The 23,273-nt window shown below is 41.0% G+C and overlaps 1 protein-coding gene across 1 annotated transcript in view; it reads right to left on the bottom strand.

The window, feature by feature from the left end:
- Positions 1-23,273, bottom strand: part of LONP2 (lon peptidase 2, peroxisomal) — a 97,486-nt gene that overhangs the window by 5,534 nt on the left and 68,679 nt on the right. The window contains exon 12 of the mRNA XM_059043895.2: positions 7,870-8,012. Within this exon, the coding sequence (XP_058899878.1) occupies positions 7,870-8,012 (143 nt within the window). The remainder of the gene's footprint in view (positions 1-7,869; positions 8,013-23,273) is intronic.

Raw genomic sequence — 23,273 nt, 5'->3', positions numbered from 1 at the left:
TGAGAAGTGTTAGCTCCAGAGGCCAAGGTATATATTAAAACCCCTGGATCTTACTTCCCCGCCAGTCATCTTTACTTTATTGGTGCAGAGACACTATGAAATGCTACTTCACTATGTCCTGGATCTTTTCTGTGTGCTCGGAGGCCCACTGTGCTCCCTCACTTCCATATTAAGCAGATTGTGTCACTCACTGGTGATTACAAGCCAGATAGGTTAACACATCCAAGTTATGAAAACGTATCAAAAGTAACAGTTGAAAAACAGTCATGTTAACTTTTATCGCACACTCTGAGCCTCCAAATTTCTTATCCTATAGAAGTTACCCATGTTAGAGGAACTGGGCACAATATGTCAACCCAGCACTAATGCAATCATGAGATTTTTCCACCGAGAGGTAACTTTCTCACTAAGGAGCAGTAGACTCTATAGCCTGAGTTTCTGGTTAAAGGGCTGGGTGGCTGATGGTTACTTTTCCAAGGGGCTTAGATGCTGAAAAATCCTGATTTTAAATGGATGTGTGACATCCATTGAAGCTACTGGGCACTTATTTTTAGTAGTAAACATAAAAGCCTATTTTTAAAGTTGGTTTTATATTTAAAATTTTAATTTTATATTTAATGATAAGTTAGAGACTGGGAAGGCCAGGCTGCATTGCTGGCTGAGCTGACACTGTGCACCATGGATTTCACCTTCCCTCAGCTTTGCATTTGCCCTGTTTTGTATCTATTTGAGGAGAAAGACACAAAAGAACAATATGCAAAAGATCAGTACTATTTAAGGAAAACATAGAAACAACTATTTATAAAAGTGTTCACAAGGTTTGTTCTTGCTAATATAAAATCAATTCTCTATAGCTGAACGACATCTACTTTGGGTGGGAACTTGTCAGGGGTTCCTGTTTTTACTGCATGGCCCTTTTCTAGGACTGACTGAACCAGTCCTGAAGAATTATCCTCAATATACTGAATCCTGTGGTAATTTAACAGAAAAAGCACAACTTCATTAGCTATAATGAGAACAATCCCTTTTTTGTAACAGCTAAATCCTCAAAACTCATTTTGTCAGAATAATACCAAACATGTCCCCAAAGAATCAGGAGTAGGATTCATGTTGATTACCACATTGCTTCAAGAAACCAAGCCAGTTTCCAACACTCTCCATCTGCTGGAGAGTCGTGATGCTCTGGGTAAAAGTAACTGGTCCGTTGTTCATTGAAAGCACAGGGGGTAGATAAGTACAGGTGACTGAACCAAAACCATCCAGGCTCGTAATCACTTTATTCTAACTCGACGGTAAGTGCTGAAATATTAACCTGAAGATGCGACCAGTGACAAATCTGTGTAACTCAACAACAACATACACGGGTGGGAGAACTGAGGGCAGGAGTTACTATCAAACCTAGAGTCTCGTGATCGGGCTAATAGCAGTTATCTAAGAAGTAAAGAATCTGTAATTCTTAGACTTGGAGTCATATTCTTCAAAGCCATGTGTTGGGAAATTGTAACAATTCTCTTAACAACCAAGCATCCAGTTTCTATGTATATTTCCCTCAGAAATAATGAGTGCAAGTAAATATGAATTTAAAAGATAAGACATATGCTCTTTCTTGCTCCTAAATGCAGTTTCCCAGCCATCTTAAACCCTTTATACAGAACAATTTGTATTTTATAGACTTCCCTAACAAGTGATTCAACACAATAATTTCAAAACTACGTTTATGTACTGGTACTTTTCTACCAGTTTCTAATTCCATTACTGGTTTGTGGAATCATCAATTATATTAGCCAAGACAGGCATAGGCTTGATGCTTAGAATGTTTTTCCCTCTAAATGTCAAAGTGGAACAGGAGTATCTCAAGTTCACTTCTGTCATTCAATTTCCCTTGAAACTGGTGCTTCAAGTTTCCTTTATCTGTTAACTAAATCTTGTTCAAAGAAATGGTCATTTTCTTCTGTAATAATTCTATCAATCATGTAAATATGCAGACTGAGGAAGTGTTTAAAATATTTAATGAGAAACCTAATAATAGGATATGTCTTATAAAGTATGATTGAATTCTGAACACTTCAATAATAGCAGTGTTTAAGGAGCATTTGAGCATCTAATCACTGCCAATTTCACACTGTTCTTTCCTCTCAATTAACTTAAAATAGTGATATTTAGTGATATTTGACTGAAACAGTAAATACGTACAATTCTTTGTGACCCTTCCAAACCCAGACCAGCACTTACAGTTTTAATCCCTTGTTATTTACTGCTGCAGCCATCAGAGGGATTAAGAGTTTTACCTTCATCCAGTGGTGCTTTACTGGCAGTGTGGGAGACTGGCCCCATCATGGATCACAGGGATATCAAGTGAAAACCTCAGAGTGGTGACAGACTACCTACCTAACCACCTCAGATAAGGGGCCGCTTACCCCCCAGCACGGGGAGTGCAACAAGACCATCTAGCCAGTGCCTGCATCTACAGAGAGCCCTGCAGAGGCAAGGGTCCGTGTCTGCGGAGTTGGGACAGGTGTCACAGGAGAGACTGGGTGGTCTTAAAGTCTGCTGGGCAGAAAAGGGCCAGGAAGCCTTTTCACAGCAGAGAGGCCAGCAGGTGACAAGGACTCAAGACGGGAATAATATTGTGGGCCTTCTCGCCAGGGACAGGCACAGTGCCTCGCAAAACCTGAGCTGTCAGATGGCTGTGGTATGTGTGCAGGTTCGTGCCCCAGTAACGCTTACACCACACGCTGGTTTGTTTCCTATAGCTTGCACAGCATTTTTTATGCTCCCGCCAGGGATGTCACCACGGCGGCTCTCCATCTGCCAACTTCTTTAAAGTCTCTGTAGGAATATTTGATTTTTCCAGTTGTGAACTTGTTTGCTTTGGAGGGGTGCCGGGGTCAGCCACCATCACCTCTGGAAGCTGCGCGACACAGCCCGGGTCTGGCGCAGCACCGGTGCTGCTGAGAGCCAGCTGCTTGCAGGCCCTTCCAGTAAGGCCTTTCCTTGGTACAACCGGCTGGTGTTGGGCCCAGCTGAGTGCAGCATCGGGGCTGTCCTAACAGGGGCATGGGGCACAGCAGGTCTGAATGGAGAGGGAGGAAGAAGGAATTTACTACCATGACTCTTTGGGCATTTCGTTAGTGTTTATACACTCTGCTCATTTCTAGCACCTGCTTTTGTCTGTCTGCAAGGCCAGCACACTGATGGAATCTCCTGGAATTCACCTGTGGATGCATTCTATTCAGGACGTTTTTTAAAATCTGCATGTCTAGTCTCTTCTTCCCTTTATTACTATTTTTTCTAAGGGCAGTGACCTTTGCATAAGGACTTTTTGTCCACCACTGAGGCTTTCATACAAACTATGAATGGAGTCAGGAATACTCAGATGACACATTCTCAGGATTAGCAGACTGGACAAAACATAAGACGCTTGTGGCTTGGATGACTGGTTTTCTGAGGCTGAAAATCAAATCTATCCTGGAAAGACTAGAGTTTATGTGTTCTTCTGATTGTGTCACCACATTTGCAGTCTGTGAGATTGACTGTTACCCCCAGAGATATATAGGAACTCCATATGTTGGGTTTTTCTTTTTTTTTGGGGGGTGTCAACTGCAGGATTGTATTATATTTATATAATGTATCTAATTATGTATATATATCTAATATGCAGATAATATATATGTGTGTGTGTATATATGTATCTCATAACGTGGAGGCTTCTCCTGGCTTCACTAGGATGAAAATGAAAATTATAAGATTCTCATCTCCCCCCAGAGAGGTTCATGTAATCAGTAAAAGTAATTGCAACCAAGTTTACCATTATTAATGGCAATCTCATAACTGACCAGATCAAATGAGACTCAATAGCTGCGTCCTTCCTAAACCCTCCATGCCGGGACCCGGGCCTGCCTCTGAGGAGGTGTTCTGAGAAGCAGTCAGGGAGAATGAAGTCTCGGCTGCCCCAGACGCCGGCACCTACCCCACCCTCTCCCACTCTCTCTCTCATAATGCAGGGAGATCTGTTATTTTTTTAAAGTGGGTGTTTAACTGATCTTGCTTCTTTAGGAAACTTTACTGTATTTGAAAAGGTGACTTATGATACTGTTCCTCAATTTGAAATCTAGACAAAGTTTCAGGAACTCATTTTTCAACCTGTCGAGAGAATTCTAAACAGATACAACACCGGTAAAAGTGTGCCCTCTTATCTTTCTTCCTCACTGTTAGTTTGCTAGGTCAGTAGCAGTTTTGGTACTAATGTATTTTTGCAGACTCATCTTCAATGAAAATAAAGCACAGTAAGGGGTGGCAGAGGTTATTAAAGCAAATATAAAATTAGGGTTATGATAAAAATAATAGGGACTTTTACTTTTGTGACTGGGCATAGGTCTATTTGTTTTTAGGGTGTATGGTGGTTGCAGGAACCAGTATTTGTTTTTTTAGCATGTACCAGGCACTATGGTGGGTGCCTTATATACCTTAACTCACCAAATTCTAAAAACTATCTAAAACCTATATATAATTCCCCCCATGCATCGGATGACGCCAGCACAGTCAAGGAGGCAGGGTTCATCATGGTGAGTGATAGGCCTCTTCCTACTAACCCCTGCTTATGGCAGCTGGCTTCCCATCTTCATTCTCTGCTCACTGCCTTCTGTATTCAAACCCACTCTTCTCCTTCCTGACCACCCTGAGCCCCGCCATCACCCTGGGTTTCTGCAGTGAGTACCTGAGACTTGTGCAAGCTGGCTTCTCTGTCTCCAAACACACCCTTAACTCCCAAAACACGCTCCTGGCCCTCGCTCAGCCACCCTTTTCCCGGTCCTTATTGCCAATAAAAGCCACACGACCTCTGAAATCTGAATGTAACCACCCCCTTCCCTGACCACCACTTTTTCATCCTTCTAGCTCACTTGTACTCAAGACCATCAACTCTACCCCCTTCACATTATACACCAGCTCTGTCCCAGCTTTACTGCTCTCCTTGTGCACAAATACTCCTCTGTTCCAGCGTTATCATCTTTTCCTTGGAATTACTCAACACTCTCAGCCCCCTTTCTCCACCACACCTGTCACAGGGGACCCTCATCACAGACCAGCTCCTCCTTCACACCGGGGACCCCACCGTGTCGCACTACCCCAAAGACTCTGCTCCCGTGGTACCACCTCTCTCTCCAGCAACCTCAGTCTGACTCTCTCTACTGGACTATTCTGACCAGCAAACAGGCTTCCATTTGTAACCACTCTCCCTTTGACCACCATCCTCCCTTCTAGCCACCTCACTTCTCTGCAGCCGTTCACAGCCAAGCTTCTGAAAGAGCTGCCTACAAACTACTTCTACTTCCCCACCTTCCATTCCCTCTTCAACACACTCCCATCACTCCCTGTGAACCCACTCTGTCAAGGTCACCTACAACCTCCATGCTGTCAAATCCAGTACACAGACAGCAAACACATCTGCATGTTCCCCCTTCTTGAGACAGTCTCTGCCTTTGTTTTCATGGTGGCACAACAGCCTTGTTTTGCTCTTACATGACTGCCTGTTCCTTCTTAGTTTCTGTCTGTTTTGAGGGCTCCTCTTCCCCTACGTGACCCTAACTATTCAGGGCCTGCTCCTAGGCTCCCTGCTCTTTACTCCGTATCCTTTTCCTTTGGTGATCTCAACATTCCCAGGACTTTAAAAATCCTCTATTTTCTAACAACTCTATAATTTATATCTCCCATTCCAAAACAGAGTACTATAGTTGGTAAGAATAGAAATGAAAATCTGAGGTAGAGCAGGTATTGCCTTTTTGTTAAACTGCTATACTTCAAGCAATTCTCTTTTAGCAGGAAAGGGCAGGAATTAGCTTGGCTGCAGGGTATTATAGGAGAGTGGAAAGAATACTGGACTTGAGTTGGCTGATCTGAGTTTAAAGATTGGCCTCATTAATTGCACCTTACGTGAATTTGCATGATTCATTTAATTTCCTCAAGCTCTTCCCCTGTGTGTAAAATGGACGACCCCTAGCACAGTGATCGACCTTGTGGACAATAAAGAAATGTTCCATAAATCTTAATTTCATGGATGCAAAAGCTGAGGCAGAGAGTGGTTATATAATTTGGGGCTGATGGTCATTAGATCACTAAAGGTAGAGAAAGAAACCCCTGGCGCCAGGGTAAATTCTCTCAACTGTGGAAAATATGAACAAAATATTCCAAACTCCCAGATACCAGACCTTCTATTCTAAGATGCTATTTATAGAAGGGAAAATGGCTACTGGATTCATGCTGGTGAAAGTGCTCATATGTAATAGCTCAGATGCTACGAAGAAAATAAAATAGTTTTTGCAGTGATATCAAACAGAGCTATTAAGCAGTGTTTATAAAATTTTTCTTTTCTGTCTTTTGGCTCTTTCTCTGCCAAAGCTCCAAGAATGTCAGCAATGCTTCCAAACCTAACAGGAGCAGTCATGGCTGGGAGAGAAGGGTCTATGCAACAGAAACACACATCCATCTTTTGTTTTTATCAACTGCTCTGGTGTAAATTCCCAAAGAATGGCTGGCATGTACTGCTCTGGAAAGCCAAGAGGAAAAAGCCGCCGGACATGCAGGGGCAGAGCCTGTTCCCACTGTGTCACTCACAGAAGCACTGGCTCACTCAGGACAGGAAAGCAGCTTTGGCCCACGTTCTCAACCAAACAAGTTTTCCTCCACTCTTTCAACACTTCAAAATTTAAATCCATCCACAGTATCGTAAGAATTCAAATAGCCAAAATAATGTTTCTGATTCTATCGTTCAGGACCAGGTTTACTGCCAACAGTAAACACGTTCTATTCTTGTAGCTGAGAGCTTTGCAGAACTAAATGACTAGCTCAGAGTTTAAGTAAATAAACAAGATGGGTTTGGGGGATACTTCTCCTCTTCTCAGTTTTAAGACTTGAGGAAAATCATGTTTACTGGCAGTGATTTCAAATGCTGAATGGAGAGATTATCTTCTGAATAATTCACCAGATATAGCTTCTGAAAACCTTTCTTCCTTTACACAGACAAGGTGATGGTAAAGCTTCTGAAGAACGATGCTAATAAGTTCAGTAGTAAAATACATACTCTTTCTAGTAAATGCCCCAGGAAAGCTCATCTAAGCATCCTATAAAATATATCACAATACCTCAGCAGTCACAGCTTCCTTTGGTGATCTCAACATTCCCAGGACTTTAAAAAGCCTCTAACAACTCTATAATTTATACCTTCCATTCCAAAACAGAGTACGATAGTTGGTAAGAATAGACCAACACCTATTTCTATCCAGCTCCCTCGACTCGGTCCTGCTCCCAAGGCCTTTATGGCTCCGCGTTCCGCTATGAGGGAGAGTTAGGGGAGAGAGATGGAAATAGGGCTGGACTTGCATGTCGGTTTAACCTGAAAGGAACTAGTAATAATGAAAGAACAGATCCTGAAAGATGCCATCTGGTCTGCAGTAGAGCAGCCTGAAGCTAAAGCCAGGCTCATGTCTTCAGGTATTCTGTAACTGGGTTGTTTCCCTCCCTCCTCCCTCCAAGTCTTTGATAGCACAGAGAAATACTTAATTAAAGCACATACAATAGGAATATAGAATTTCTAAGGAGGAAAGTCAGAGACACTGTTCTTAAAATGGAACTGGATGCAAAGAATAAGATCAGACTGGGTTTCCAAAAGAGGATCTGGCCAGCGTCTCTGGTGGTCTGCAAAAGCCATATTATCACATTAAGCACCAAAATTTAATACCATAGAGAACACAAGTTTCCAATCTTAAGACAAAATTCAGCCTCCCCAAATACCCAAATCTACTTCTCCCCCAATCTATTAGGCAACCAACAGAGTAAACTGGTGGGTATCAACAAAGGAACGAGAATGATCACCTCCATTTCATACATCGGGGGCCCGAGGATGTCTTTCAGAGCGTGGAAGTCAATCAAAATTGGCATTTCAGGTGGTAGGGCCAAGTCGGTAGTGTCATTGATAGATTCGGGTTTTGTATCTTCTACGATGTGTTCTCTGTAACCTAAGAGACAACATTTTATTTAAGAATTCTCCGAGATTTGCAGGTATGAAAATTCATTAGCAGTAAATATCAAACAGAAGCTCAGTGGACTTCCAACGGTTCAGTCACCTTTATACCTTTATTAAGGCACAAAAATTCACCCTGTGTACCTGTGGTACGCAACAGAAGAACTAGTCTTTCAAGAGCCCCCAAGGGGTGACACAATGCATATTGCCCTGTTCATTTACTTTCACTTGTTTGTCCTCCATCTTCCCCCAGTAAAGTGTAAGCCTCAGGAGGGCAGCAACCTTGCCTGTGTTCTTTTCTACCATTATATTAAGCCAAGAGCAATGCCTGGCACTGTTCAACTGATGGGCTTAGAGGCCAGATACTCAAGTGTCAGATGCAATAGATTACCTTGTACAATTCTTTGTGAAATCAACACAACTCAAACTGTTCAATTCCCTCCTCAGGAGTTGCATCAGGTGTCCCATTTCCTGACAGGCAATGTGAACTTGGAAATGACAGAACCCCTAATAGCAATGCCTTTTGTGTAAACATATAGCTTAACTCCAAGATTATTATTTTCCAATAAAAACGAATATAATTGTCATCGCCAGGGTAAGATAATACGAAGCCTGGCTTGAAATCCCTATAATAATGGACCATTTCCTTTACCTGCCTAAGAGCCCTGGTTGCTGACATCTTGTCGACAGACTGACTCATTCTGGTTGAGATTAGACAATCAGGGGGCAGGAGCCAATTGCCCTATGACCACCTTTTCTACTGGTTTTTGTAATTCCAATCTGAGTAAAGAAAAATGTTACTTAAGTCTATAGCCAGAAACCTAAAATGAGTAGAGGTTTAAAAATGTAGGAAATATCTGGCTCTATTCATCTTCATTCCCTGCTTTTCTTTTCTTTTTGTTTTACCATAATTCTTCTAGTTCTTGTATACTCACAAAGTGCTTTAAAATATTTTTCTTTTATTGCTTTCTTTACATACACCCTTCCTTCTGGAAATGATTACTGTATATATTAATATACAGCACATAATAATTATAAAGTTACCTAAACATTGTATATCCATCTATATTTATTCTAGCTTTGCCATGATTCTTCTATTCTGACATCATGAAGTTAAAGGAATTGCTTTTCACTAACTCTTTTCTTTTCCAAAGTGATTACTGAATATGTTAAATCATATTAGACCTTAATTTTAGATTCCAATGATAATTGGACACATCCTGGGGTGTCCCCAAATGATCCCCATGTCTCATGGCCTTGCTGTGACCTTCAGGGAAAGGGCTCTCTTGGTCTACTCTCTTGCTGGGCCTTACAGGGCTCCTCTTCAAGACTGAATCACAAGTGAAAACAGACAACAGTTCAGACTTTTTGCCACTTACTGGCTATTTGACTTTATGCAAAACATTAAACCTCTCACTACCTATCTCTGCAGGATTCTTGTGAGAATTAAAGAGAAAACCCTTTGCAGATTGCAAAGTGTAATACAAACACTGTATCCTAAGTGTGGGTCTTGAGTTATACATAATCTCATAGTCATACCTCTGTAATGTCACTTGATATTTCAAAGTTTGGCTCCACCAGATTCTAGGAAGTCTTCCCTGATCTTTCCAACTTCTTACAACACTTACTTATCTGTTTCACTAAATTGAGCAATTCCTGGGTTACTCAGTCACGTGTAGGAGATCTTCTGTCTGCTCCTCCGTTTGCAGCAACCTCAGTGACCAAGGGTGGGGAGGCACTTAAACCATCAGTTTAGCTACACATAGATCTCAGAGCGGAACAGAAAGTAGGCATCATTGCTTAATTAAAATTTTTAATGCACAGAAAAAAAAAAGCACTACTGTCTAAGGTTACCGTACACTAAAAATGAAGGGCTCTGAAACTCTAGCCGATGCATAGAAGAGGCTGTGACTTTCTTTAGCCTGTTGTGTTTTGTGACGGGCTTTTCTGAGATCTAATTACTGTTGCCAGCCTGGAATTCACTATCACAGGAGGAAGTAAAGCTGGATGGGTGAAAGCCAATCCACAATTATGTAACCACTGCTTTGGGATATCCCATCCCTTTCCAAGTGGAGGAGTGAATTCAGTGCTTTGAGTACTGAGGGGCTGGGGGTGTGGAGAGCTACTTCTAATGCATCTAGACCTTACAGTGCAAAAGATGGCCGTTCACTCCAGGCTCTAGGCACAGCAGCTGGGTGATGAAAAATGCAATAAACTTAGAACTAATCTGTGCTTCAAAATGTTCCATCATGGAGCATAAGCCTAGAGAACTAAAGCTCATGTCAAGAAAATGGTGCCAGCTCATCAGGAAAGTCAGGCTGGCACTGGATTTTCAGAACCATCCACTGCACCTTGGGTAACGCAAAGTGAGAGCAAGAGAATGCTAGATTTTCAGAAAATACACGCTCTGATTCCTCATTAAACATCATCTCGGGGCTCCCCTGGTGGCGCAGTGTTTGGGAGTCCGCCTGCTGATGCAGGGGACACGGGTTCGTGCCCCAGTACGGGAAGATCCCACATGCCTTGGAGCGGCTGGGCCCATGAGCCATGGCTGCTGAGCCTGTGAATCCGGAGCCTGTGCTCCGCAATGGGAGAGGCCACAGCAGTGAGAAGCCCGCGTACCGCAAAAACAAACAAACAAACAAACAAAAAAACCATCATCTCGCCAACATGCCATTCAAGGAATGAGGCCCAGGTTAGAGCTGAACCCTGAGTCCTCGCACAAGCTTTCAGTACTCAGCTCTAGTGCCACGTTCTCCCTAGTCAGAAGGGATGGGCACCAAGAGAAGATAGTGGCAGAGTCCCTGGGCCTGATTACAGCCTTGTCCCAGATCATAACATTCATGCCAGGTGGACTTTTTAAGGCAAGGCAAACAAGAACAATAAAAAAAAGTTCAACCTCCCTATAGGACATGGACCCTGTCCCACAAATCCTTCCTGTTGCAACTACACAGTTAACTTTCTTCTTCTATGCTCTTATCTTGGGCTAAAACAGTGGTTCTTAACAAATGGGTAACAGTCACATGAAAAAATTATTATTTCACCAAGAAGCAAAGAAGTTTAAATTATAAAAACAAGACACATTTTCTGGTTACAAAATTAAAGTAACCAGTAAAGAAGTTTTAAGAAATGACAAAGATCAACGGAAAAGAGAATGGAGAGATCTTCTCAAATACTATTGCTTATGAAAATATAAATTGATTCAATCTTTCTGGAAAGCCATTTGTCAATATATTGAAAGCCTCCTAAATATTCATAATCTCACACCCAGTGATTCTATTGGGTTGGCCAAAAAGTTCCTTCGGCTTTTAAGTAAAAATAAAAGACACATTTTTCATTTTCACCAAGAATTTTATTAAACGACATATTCACCATTTTGTTCCACTACCTTCTGCCATTTTTCAGGCAACATCATAATTCCATCTTCCCAAAACATTTTATCTTTTTGAGCAAAGAACTGTTCCAGGTGCCTTTTACAGTCTTCCAGGGAATTGAAGTTTTTTTCATTAGGAGGATTTTGTACAGACTGAAATAAATGGAAATCCAAAGGTGTTATGTCTGGTGAACATGGTGGATGAATCAGAACTTCCCAGCCAAGCTGTAACAGTTTTTGCCGGGTCATAAAAGAAACATGTGGTCTTGCGTTATCCTGATGGAAGATTATGCATTTTCTGTTGACTAATTCCAGACACTTTTCTTCAAGTGCTGCTTTCAGTTGGTCTAACTGGGAGCAGTACTTGTTCGAATTAATCTTTTGGTTTTCTGGAAGGAGCTCATAACAGAGGACTCCCTTCCAATCCCACCACATACACAGCATCACCTTCTTTGAAGACCGGTCTTGGTGTGGTTGGCGGTGGCTCATTTCATTTGCCCCATGATCTCTTCCGTTCCACATTATTGTACAGTATCCACTTTTTATCACCCATCACAATTTGTTTTAAAAATGGAACTTTTCATTACGTTTAAGTAGAGAATCGCATGAGGAAATACGGTCGAGAAGGTTTTTTTCGCTTAACTTACATGGAAACCAAACATCAAAGCAATTAACATAACTAAGCTGGTGCAAATGATTTTCAACACTTGATTTGGATATTTTGAGTATATTGGCTACCTCCCACGTGGTATAACATTGACTGCTCTCAATTAATGTCTTGATTTCATCGCTATCAACTTCAACTTGTCTACCCGACCATGGAGCATCGTCCAGCAAGAAATCTCCAGCACGAAACTTCACAAACCACTTCTGACACGTTCGATCAGCCACAGCACCTTCTCCATACACTGCACAAATCTTTTTTTGCGTTTCAGTTGCGTTTTTACCTTTCTTGAAATAATAAAGGATAATGTGCCCAAAATGTTGCTTTTCTTCTTCCATTTTCAATATTAAAGTGGCTACACAAAAATTCACTAGTTTTGATAAGCTTTTTAAAAAAATGCACACTGATATGACAGATGTCACAATACAATCTAACAAAATTGTTTTGAATGAAGTTAAAGACAACTCAGCACTACTAGAAGCATCTTAACAGAAAACACCGAATGAACTTTTTGGCCATCCAATATTTTGAAGGAACCTATCCTTAAGGGGATAACTAAAAGTTTAGACAAATGTTTAGACCACAAAAATATTCTCACTGCAGCACTATCTGTAACAGCAAAAATTAGATCCATTATAAATACGCAACATTAGGAACATGGTTATGTAAACTGTGGTACGGCCACACATCTAATAAAATACTACACAGTCACTAAAACTGTTTCCTAAGTGTTTTTTTTTTTTTTTTTTTTGCGGTACGTGGGCCTCTCACTGTTGTGGCCTCTCCCTTTGCGGAGCACAGGCTCCGGACGCGCAGGCTCAGCGGCCATGGCTCACGGGCCCAGCCGCTCCGCGGCATGTGGGATCCTCCCGGACCGGGGCACGAACCCGTGTCTCCTGCATCGGAAGGCGGATTCTCAACCACTGTGCCACCAGGGAAGCCCTCCTAAGTGTTTTTTAAGTGATGCGAGAAAATCCTTTTGAAACAATATCAAACAGAGGAAAGGCGGGGAGTATAAAATTTCATGTGCCATGATTTTTACTAATATAACATGATATAAATGTATATGAGAATGAATGAAATGATGAAGTCTAAAATTTTAACACAACCTATTCCCTGAGTTTATGAGGTTAAGATTACATGATGAGATAGTCAATAAATAATAGTCTCCAATCCTGGCTCTGGCTTCCTGATTGGCCTTGACAAAAGTTACTTTACCTCTTTGTATCTGGTTTTCCAATCAGTAAAATCATAATAATTATAGTAACCCTCAGAGTTGCTGGGAGAATTTGATAACCCTGAAAGCCTTACTATGCATAAATGAGGAAATGAATTATGTAGTTAGAGTAGTATTTAATACAGACTTCTAAGACTCACATGTCTTATACTCCATAGCCCCTTTCACTAGAAGAAAACAAAATGCTCTCTGCACCCCAATCCCACCCAGGGCTCCACAGACAGAGCTTTGACCACAAACACACGACTGCTGGGATTCACATAAATTAAATACATTTAAGAAAAAGAAAATGATGCCAAGACTCAAGACTCTGCCCCATGTTTCTCAACAGTATTATCGGCCTGTTCTGAGTCTAATTCAGGACACAGCCAGGGTGGTCAGGGCATAGCCAAGGAGCTTAATGGCATGAAGGTAGCAGATAAGCAAATAGCACCAGAGGCAGAACCTGCAAGGCACTTGCTCTGCCAGCATGACAAACGTGGACCTTGGTAAAGCGGGGGTGAAACTCAGGGGTACTCCCCAAGGGCCAAGCCAGGCTCTATAGCTGATGCCACAGCTGCGACAAAAGGATATTCTACAGCTACAAACTCCTCAGGGGAAGGGTCTGGCTTTCCCAAAGCAGCTGTCACGAGAACATGATCACGGGATCTCTTCTAGCCACTTTTCCTCTGTCAGAGGAACACGATTTACATGAAAGCAGGCCCAAGAGCCAAAGAATCACTGTGGCAAGTGGGGAGAAAGGAAGATCCTAAGAAGGGAGGACAGGAGGAAGAACAGAGGGCTGTAATACCTCAGGAAACTCCAGTAGCTTTCTTGTTTAAAAAAAATATTTCTTACCTTTTGAACAAATCTTGCAGCAAATGGTGTCTTTGGGCAGGTGATCCAACCAAGGGAAAGTAGCAGAGGCCAGGAACAGGGTACTGACACCAAACAACTATTCCGCAGAATGTGGCAGAAACAAAAATCTCCCCAACCACCAACAGCCCCAGGTTATGTATAATCATCTTTACTCAGGACAGAACTTTTTAGGTATCACTTATTATTCTCTATATTCTACTTAACTTGAAGCATATGCTACTCTTTAGACCACTCTCATGAGTTCAAAAGCTACATTTTGTGGTAATGCCATAAAAGGAACCCCTTCTTCCAGATTATTAAAGATGTGGGGCTTCCCTGGTGGCGCAGTGGTTGAGAGTCCGCCTGCCGATGCAGGGGACGCGGGTTCGTGCCCCAGTCTGGGAAGATCCCACATGCCGCGGAGCGGCTGGGCCCGTGAGCCATGGCTGCTGCGCCTGCGCGTCCGGAGCCTGTGCTCCGCAACGGGAGAGGCCACGGCAGTGAGAGGCCCACTTGCCGGAAAAAAAAAAAAAAAAAAAAGATGTGTACATCCTCACGAATAACAGTTTCTTTTTTAACCCCTTCGGGGTAGGTGTGGAGGAGAGGATAGGGTGTACAATACTGTTAACTGCATCCAGCAATCGAATAACAGGGCCCAGAAACAGGGAGTTAATTCTCCAAAGGAACAAATATCAATACGACCTGTTCCTGTCATACTAATACAATGTCCCTGAGAACATCTCAGATCTCATTCTGAGGCTTTAGCAGAATTCAGGTAGCATCAGAAATTCAAGAATAGGATGGAACCATGATATATAAAAATATAAGAGCTAGGCAGAAAGTAAGAAATCTGGTCCAACCTTTCATTTTATACTCAAGGAAACTTGAGACCCAGGAAGGTGAAGCAAATCGCCTGATGTCCACAGCAAATCACAGACAGTTCTCAGGGTTCTGGACACCAAGCTAAGGGGATGTTTTGTCCCACCTAAAGTCCAGTCTAGAAAAGCTGCCTGTAGCTCAGGAGTTCCTTGACAAGGCAGCTGGGTGCTAAATTTAGAGATTAGATTATTTTTTTCCTGACTGAAAATAATCAACACATCAGGCATTACATACACGGATTCCCTTCTATGACTGTTGTCAGAAAAAACTGTGCAAGACTTGGAAATGAGCAAAACATAGATTACTGGGTATGCTGTCCAGTGTACCCTTCCAGGCTGTGTCTCAGTGCCTTTCAGCTATTTTCCTGTAAGTTGTAGGAAACGAATAGTAATACAAGTGATTATTGTGCATAGAAATGAAAATGAATTTTGTCCTCTCCCTTTCCCAAGAAGCTGGTTTTGCAAATTAATTTCAGCATTCCTGATTGCCTATATAGATGTCTGCTTTCTGAATTCTCCATGGAACCAGATATTACTGGTTCTCTCATTAATTAACAAATTCATTAAAATCTTTAACACACGTTCATTTTATACCTGTATAGGAGTGATGATTTTGCCATTAAAAATTATTATCCTTTAATACTGAACAAAGCCAACTCTTAACCACTAAGAGTAGCTGAAATGTTTAGATTAAAAAGCTTTAGGGCCTCAGACAGATATACCAAATTGCTTTAGATACAAAAGCATGAAACTTCCCATTTTCAGTATTCCTGATTTTGGATAAATCCTCAGAAATATCCAGGTGAGGTACAACTGATGCTCCTTATTTCCAAGAGGCCTTGGAGTCAGATAGCCTGGGTTTGTGGTCCAATACAAGCCTGTATGATTTGGGGAAATTTCCTTAACCTCTTTTTTTTTTTTTTTTTTTGAAACTCTTTTTATTATGGTAAAATACATATAACATAACATTGATCATTTTAGCCATCTGAATTATACAATTCGGTGGCATTAAATACATTCACAATGTTGTTGTAACTTTCACCGCTATCTATACCCGAAACTTTTTTTAATCATCTCAGTATAAACTCTGAACCCATTGAATAGTAACTTCCCATTCTCTCACCCCCACAGCCCCTGGTAACCTCTATTTTACTTTTATGTCTCAACGAATTTGCCTATTCTAGCTACCTCATATTAAGTGGAATTATATAGTATTTGTCCTTCAGTGTCTGGCTTATTTCACTTAAGCATAATGTTTTCTAAGTCCAGCCATGTTGTGGTATATATATCAACATTTTATTCCTTTTTATGGCTGAATAATATTCCACTGTATGCAGACACCACAGTTTGTTTATCCATTCATCTTTTGATGGACACTTTGGTTGCTTCCATCTTTTGGCTACTGTGAATAATGCTGCCATGAACACTGCTATTGTTTGAGTTCCTGCTTTGAACTCTTTTTTTTTTTTTTTTTTTTTTTTTTTTGTGGTACGCGGGCCTCTCACTGTTGTGGCCTCTCCCGTTGCGGAGCACAGGCTCCGGATGCACAGGCTCAGCGGCCATGGCTCACGGGCCCAGCTGCTCCACGGTATGTGGGATCTTCCCGGACCGGGGCACGAACCCGTGTCCCCTGCATCGGCAGGCGGATTCTCAACCACTGCGCCACCAGGGAAGCCCATGCTTTGAACTCTTTTGGATACATACCTAGAAGTAGAATTGCTTGGTTACATGGTAGTTCTACATTTAAGTTTTTGAAGAACTGATGGACTATTTTCCACAACAGCTGCACCATTTTACACACGCACCAGCAATGCACGAGGGTTTCAATTTCTCCACATCTTCACCAATGCGAGGCTTTTTACTTTCCACGTTATTACAGCCATCATACTAGGTGTGAAGTAATATCTCATTGCAGTTTTCATTTGCATTTATCTAATGACTAACAACGGTAAGCATCCTTCCACGTGCTTATGGGCCATTTGTCCATCTTCTTTGGAACAAGTGTCCAATCAAGTCCTTTATTTTTGAACTGGGTTGTTTTTTGTTGGTTGAGTTACAGGAGTTCTTTATACATTCTGGATATCAATCTCTTATCACACATTTGATTTGCAAATATTTCCTCCTATAGGTTGTTTTTTCTTACTTTCTTGACTTTGTCTTGATGCACTAAAGTTTTTAATTTTGATGAGGTCCAATTTATCTGTTTTTTCTTTTGTTACCTGTGCTTTTGGTGTCATATTCATGAAGCCATTCATTGCCAAATCTAATGTCATGAAGATTTTCCCCAAATCTTTTATGCCAGGAGTTTTATAATTTTAGCTCTTACGTTTAGGTCATTGATCAATTTTTAGTTAACTTTGGTATATATAATAAGGTAAAGGTCCAAATTCATCCTTTTGCATGTGAATATCCAGTTTTCCCAGCAATCATTTATTGAAAAGACTTTCCTTTCCCCACTGGTCTAGGCATCCTTATTAAAAATCAACTGACCATATATGTGACCCTTTATTTCTGTGCCCTCTGTTCTATCCCATTGGTCTATATGTCTGTCCTCATGCCAGTATCATACCAGCTAATTACTGTAGCTTTGTAGAAAGTTCAAACTCGGGACATGTGAGTCCTCCATTTTGTTCTTTTTTAAGATTGTTTTGGCTATTTGGAGCCCACTGCAATTCCACAAGAGCTTGAGGATCGGCTTTTCCATTTCTCTGAAAAAGGATATTGAAGTTTTGGAAGAGACTGCATTGAATCTGTAGGTCTTAACAATGTTAAGTCTTCCTATGCATGAACACAGGATATCCTTCCATTTACTTAGATCTTTAAAAATTTGTTTCCAGCAGCGTTTTGTAGTTTTCAGCACAAAAGTCTTTCACCTCCTTGGTGACATTTATTCTTAAGTATTTAAGTCTTTCAGATGTTCATTGTAAATGGAACTGCCTTCTTAATTTCATTTTTGGACTGTTCATTTCCCTAATCTCTTTAAGCTCAATTTCCTCATCTGAAAAGAGAGAAATGGTACCTACACTTCAAATAGTTGTTATAGGGATAATGGATATAGGAATAATGAAAGCATAGTATAGCTACTGAGATTAGACTTGGAGCTGTTCGGCCTAGGGCTTCCCTGGTGGCGCAGTGGTTGAGAGTCCGCCTGCCGATGCAGGGGACGCGGGTTCGTGCCCCGGTCTGGGAAGATCCCACGTGCCGCGGAGCGGCTGGGCCCGTGAGCCGTGGCCGCTGAGCCTGCGCGTCCGGAGCCTGCGCCCCGCAACGGGAGAGGCCACAGCAGTGAAAGGCCCGCGTACCGGAAAAAAAAAAAAAAAAAAAAAAAAAGATTTTTAATAAATGAAAATTAAGTATGTGACAAAATTATTACCGAATGATTAAAATTTTTTCGTGAAAGTTGAATCCAATCACACTGGGCTCCTGCATCTTGAAGAAGCAGCAAAATGAAACTTACAGATTGGTTGAACTATATTTGTGTGCAGGGCATAGCACATGTATTACTAGTTATATTAACAGGTAGATGGCAGAGAGGTCGTGTATGAATCAATGAATGGGAATACTGTTTACATCTCAATTCCTTAGCATACATGGGTATGTAAACATGGATCCAGACCCCATTTAGGCATGAAGAGAGATTTGTACGGATGCAGTTATAAAACTACTTTCTAAAAAAAAAAAAAAAACCAAGTCTACTTTACAAATTTAGATGAGATGCTGAGATTATAAGTGGCTTTGTTATTTCTTACAAGATAATAGAAGTATGTGCTTCAAAGCTAAATTGACCATAGATAAAAAGCATTTGAGAGCCTTCTCTTAGAAAGGCAGAAAGGGGAAAACAAAATATCTAAAAACAAATCAGAAAAACCTGAATATTTTCAACTATATAATTTGTCTGTCAGTTTCAGGTTAATCTTTTCCAAAACACCATCTTCCCAGCCAGAGGAAGTGTGCTACATGCAACTGAGATTCAAGTTACTGACCCTGCCTGCCAAAGTATTTGTGCCTGCATATTTTCAATCTGTTTTTCTTCCTTTCTTTCTTTTTCTTTTTTTTTTAAAGGAACTAGTTGTAATGGGGAAATCTGTGGATCAAATGCCCAGAAAAACCTTCATGCTAGCAATAAAATATTTTAAGTCCTTTCTGCCAATATTTTCTTCATTATTTTGGGGACAATAATACAACCTTAACATTACCAAATACATTTTCTTTCAAGTTTACCTACTAAGCATTTCTATATAATAACTGTTGAGATATAGAGGGACATTAGGATTGTGAACCATTTCTCAATTTTAGTAATAGTTATCTATTCATAAAAATAAAGAACATCAAAAAAGGTATCTGGAAAACATTTTTTTCCATCTATTTACCTATTCAAATCAATTCTGAGATGTAAATAAATGACCATTTTATCTCGATTTACTAAAAGTAACTTTTAAAATCTACACTATTTATAATGAATAAAATGAAGCTTTCAATGATCAAGTCAATGCCTCTACAGCACTTTAAAAACCAGCATTTATCCCACATCTAAAAATTATTTGTTTATATATCTACCTCCCCCAGTGGACTACATACTTGTTAGAAGTTCTCTTTCATCTCCTTCCCAGAATCCAATCTAGAACCTGGCATACTGTAAGTATTCAGTGACTGTTAGCTGACTCACTTACTGAATAAATCAGTATTATACAAAGGTCCAAGATATAGGACCCTAACTTTATACCAGACAAGAGAGCTTGTACCATCTCCCAGGGTTTTGGTTTTTTTTTTTTCCATTAATAAATCTCATTTCCTGTGTTAGAGATTCAGAAAATAGTCTTAGAGAATTAGTTGGATTAGCAGTTAAGATGCAGACACCATCTGTAGTATTTTTTTGTAGTATTTTTAAAAAGTATTGTTTTACTATCTTGTAACTTAAGGCTGGTTTTGATAATGTATGTCAATGACACCCAAAGTCCACTGTATCTTCCTATATGATTCATTACATGGAACAATGACTTTTAATTTTTAGACAATATTTGATTTTCCTGTTTCCAAATAGAGTTTAAACAACAAACATTTGTCTCCTATCATACGTAAGTAGGATTTTTCCTTTATTACAGCTTCCTTCCAGTCTACATGGGCAAACAAACCTCTTAAACCAGGCCAGTATTGAAGAGGGAACAATCAGTAAATCAGCATAAATGTCAGAACAGAATATCTTCACGATACTGGCAGTATATACCAATATAACACTTTCACCTCAAATTTGAACACCACTTGATTTTAGATGTTTGGACACAACATGCTGCCTAATATCCCTACAAATGCAAAAGATTTAGCATAGAAAGTCTTAAGCTAAATTTAATTAGATCTTGGTTTGCAAAATCCAATTAGCTGTAACAGAACCCTACAGACCCCCAAAGCTTTAGAATCAGCAAGCCAGGTAGGTGCCCTGGTACTAAAACTCTCTCTGAAGTCCATATTCCTTACCAGTTAACCTTAGTTGTTCCTTTGACTATTAGAAAATTTTATGTGTCCCGAGTCACTAATACAATCAAAGGAAAGATAAGCATGAACAGATGAAGCAAGACTTTAAATACTAAAAATGCAAAAATGAATCATAACTTCTTAGCCCTATCTGTGCAACCTGGGTCTTTTGTAAGAAATCAGCTTAAGTTTGATGGATGGATACTCAACAGCACAAACTTAAATGCTGGCTTAGAAAAATCCTGATAATAAAGCATCTTAGATTGTGATGACTATTGAACTGCTACAGCCTTTTATTTTTTTATTTTTTATTTTTTTTGTGGTATGCGGGCCTCTCACTGTTGTGGCCTCTCCCGTTGCGGGGCACAGGCTCCGGATGCGCAGGCTCAGCGGCCATGGCTCACGGGCCCAGCCGCTCCGCAGCATGTGGGATCTTCCCGGACCGGGGCACGAACCCGTATCCCCTGCATCGGCAGGCGGATTCTCAACCACTGCGCCACCAGGGAAGCCCTGCTACAGCCTTTTAAATCAGTAAATTCTTTAAGGATGTGCAGAAATTCTCAAAGTCGCTGCTTAAAGATCAGGAAAACGTAGGCCAATTTAAATTCGGCCCCCATAACAACACTAAAACTGTGGCTTGTCACACTGTATTCAAAGACCTCTTAACATCAGACGTAGGCGTTTCTTCAGAAATGAAAAATCTGACTTCTGAGTATTATTATAACAATCTAAAATAAACAGCCCAAGCATCTGGTCTGTGGTTTTTGGGTTCAGAGGCAAACACACAAATTACTCTCTCTTTTTTGTTCTAACTCTAGCCAGAAAGGAAGATATGGGATTTAGATTAAAATGTTTGAGGATTTTTATATGTAACTGGAACCAAGTAATAAGAAACGACTCCATTATCCTCACTTTATTAAAAACAGCTAACAAAGTTTTTATGCCCCCAAACAAAACAAAACAAACAAGAACAATATCAACAAAATCCACATTAAAAGCTGACAAGTAAAGGTTGCTTCCGTTGTTACTAAAGAATCATTCATTTGCTTGTGGGTCTTATTAAGCTTTTCTCCCCTGAAGGCCCACCCAACAGAGTTATACAGCTATTCTTAACTGTTCCTGCAGCACAGAAATTTCCACTCTCTATTAACAACCCAAACCACAGGTCTTCTTTAAAACTCTAAACAACTATTTCAATCTTCAGGAATGGGGGTTGTATTAATAGAAACGAAATGTATAATAACCTTCTTTAAAATAAGTAAAAAACAAAAATCTCTGAGAGCCAGCCTTCAAGATGGTCCCCAATGACCCCTACCTCCCATCGAGTGCCATCTCTCACTGTACCAGGGGTGGTCTGTATGACGAACGGACTGTGGCAGAAGTGAGGATTATAAAAGCCTGCAGCTTCTGTCCTGGGCTCTCTGTTTCTCCCTTTTGCACAGCACACTCTCTGCAGAAGCCAACAGCCGTGTCCTGAGCCGAGGAAGAGGCCTAAGTGGCGAGAACCTCAACAACTGGCCAACAGTCAGCAAGGAACCCAGGCTGCTATGAGATACTGTGATTTTAAGAAGTGTTTCTCTTCTGTATCTGCCCATCATCCAGGCTCACGGTTCCCAAAGCCTTTAGACTACCCCAAGTATTGACAGTGATAAAGCTGTCTTTTGTTATGTGAACGAGGTGACTTTTAGGAGCACCTAGGATGGGTGCTGGTTGCCAGGAGATTAGAAGGTTGAAATTTTCTGTCCACCCACTGATATCTGGGGAGGGGGGAAGGGTCTGAGGTTGAATCAGTCGCCACTGGCCAATAATCTAGTCAATCATGACTAAGTAACAAAAGTCTCCATAAAACCCCCAAAGGACAGCTTTTTGGTCCATTTTTGGAGAGCTTCCCTGTGCCAGGGTGCCAGGCCCCAGGCTCAATGAGGACGTGGTCTCCTTTGTTCCGGACCTCACCCTATGTAGCTGATTCGTATCCTTTAATATCCTTTTATAATAAATTGGTAATCTAGTGGGTAAAGGTGGGGGGATCTCCTGAGTTTGGTGACACGTTCTAGCAAATTAAGCCCAAGGAGGGGGTCGTGGGAAACTCCAATTTGAGCCAGTCAGTCCGAAGTACAGGGAATGACCCTGGTGTATGACTTGCCTCTAGCGGAGGGCAGTCTTGTGAGACTGAGCCCTTTGCCTGTGGAATCGGATGCTGTCTCTAGGTAGGTAAGTGTCAGAATTGAGTTGAATTCTTAGACACCCAGCTGGCAACCCAGAATTGCTTGTTGGTGTGAGGAAGCCTCCACATACACGGTGGAATTGGGTGGGTCTTGGAACCCTTTTCAGCTAACAGCCACATCAGTGATCCTGGAGGCAGATCCGCCCTGAGCTGAACTTCCAGTTGGCTGACAGCTTGACCAGAACCTCACAACTACCCAGCTAAACTGCTCCTGGATCCCTGACCCACAGACACAGTGAGATGATAAACGCTTGCTAACTGATTTACTAAGTTTGGGGGTAATTTGTTACACAGCATTGAATAATGTAAAATCCAAAAGATAAAGGGACAGATCCTGCAACAGTTAGAAGACTGCTCCAAGAAGTCAAAGACAAAAGAATTTAGCAAAAAGTTACACAAAGGTCAGAGGTTACTTCCTGAAAACATTATATATAGTATTTTCCATTAATATAAGAAATTCATGACATTAGACAAGAGAATGGATATGCTTCAGATTTGGCCAGATTTGGCGATGACTAGTAGGAAAACAAAAAGACCTGAAAGGATCAAAAACTCTTGTTTCTCCTGCAGGAAC

Source organism: Kogia breviceps, chromosome 18 (genome assembly GCF_026419965.1).
Source record: "Kogia breviceps isolate mKogBre1 chromosome 18, mKogBre1 haplotype 1, whole genome shotgun sequence".
NCBI classification, from domain to species: domain Eukaryota; kingdom Metazoa; phylum Chordata; class Mammalia; order Artiodactyla; family Physeteridae; genus Kogia; species Kogia breviceps.
The sequence above is the reverse complement of the archived record's forward strand: the minus strand, read 5'-3'. Positions and strand labels throughout refer to the sequence as shown.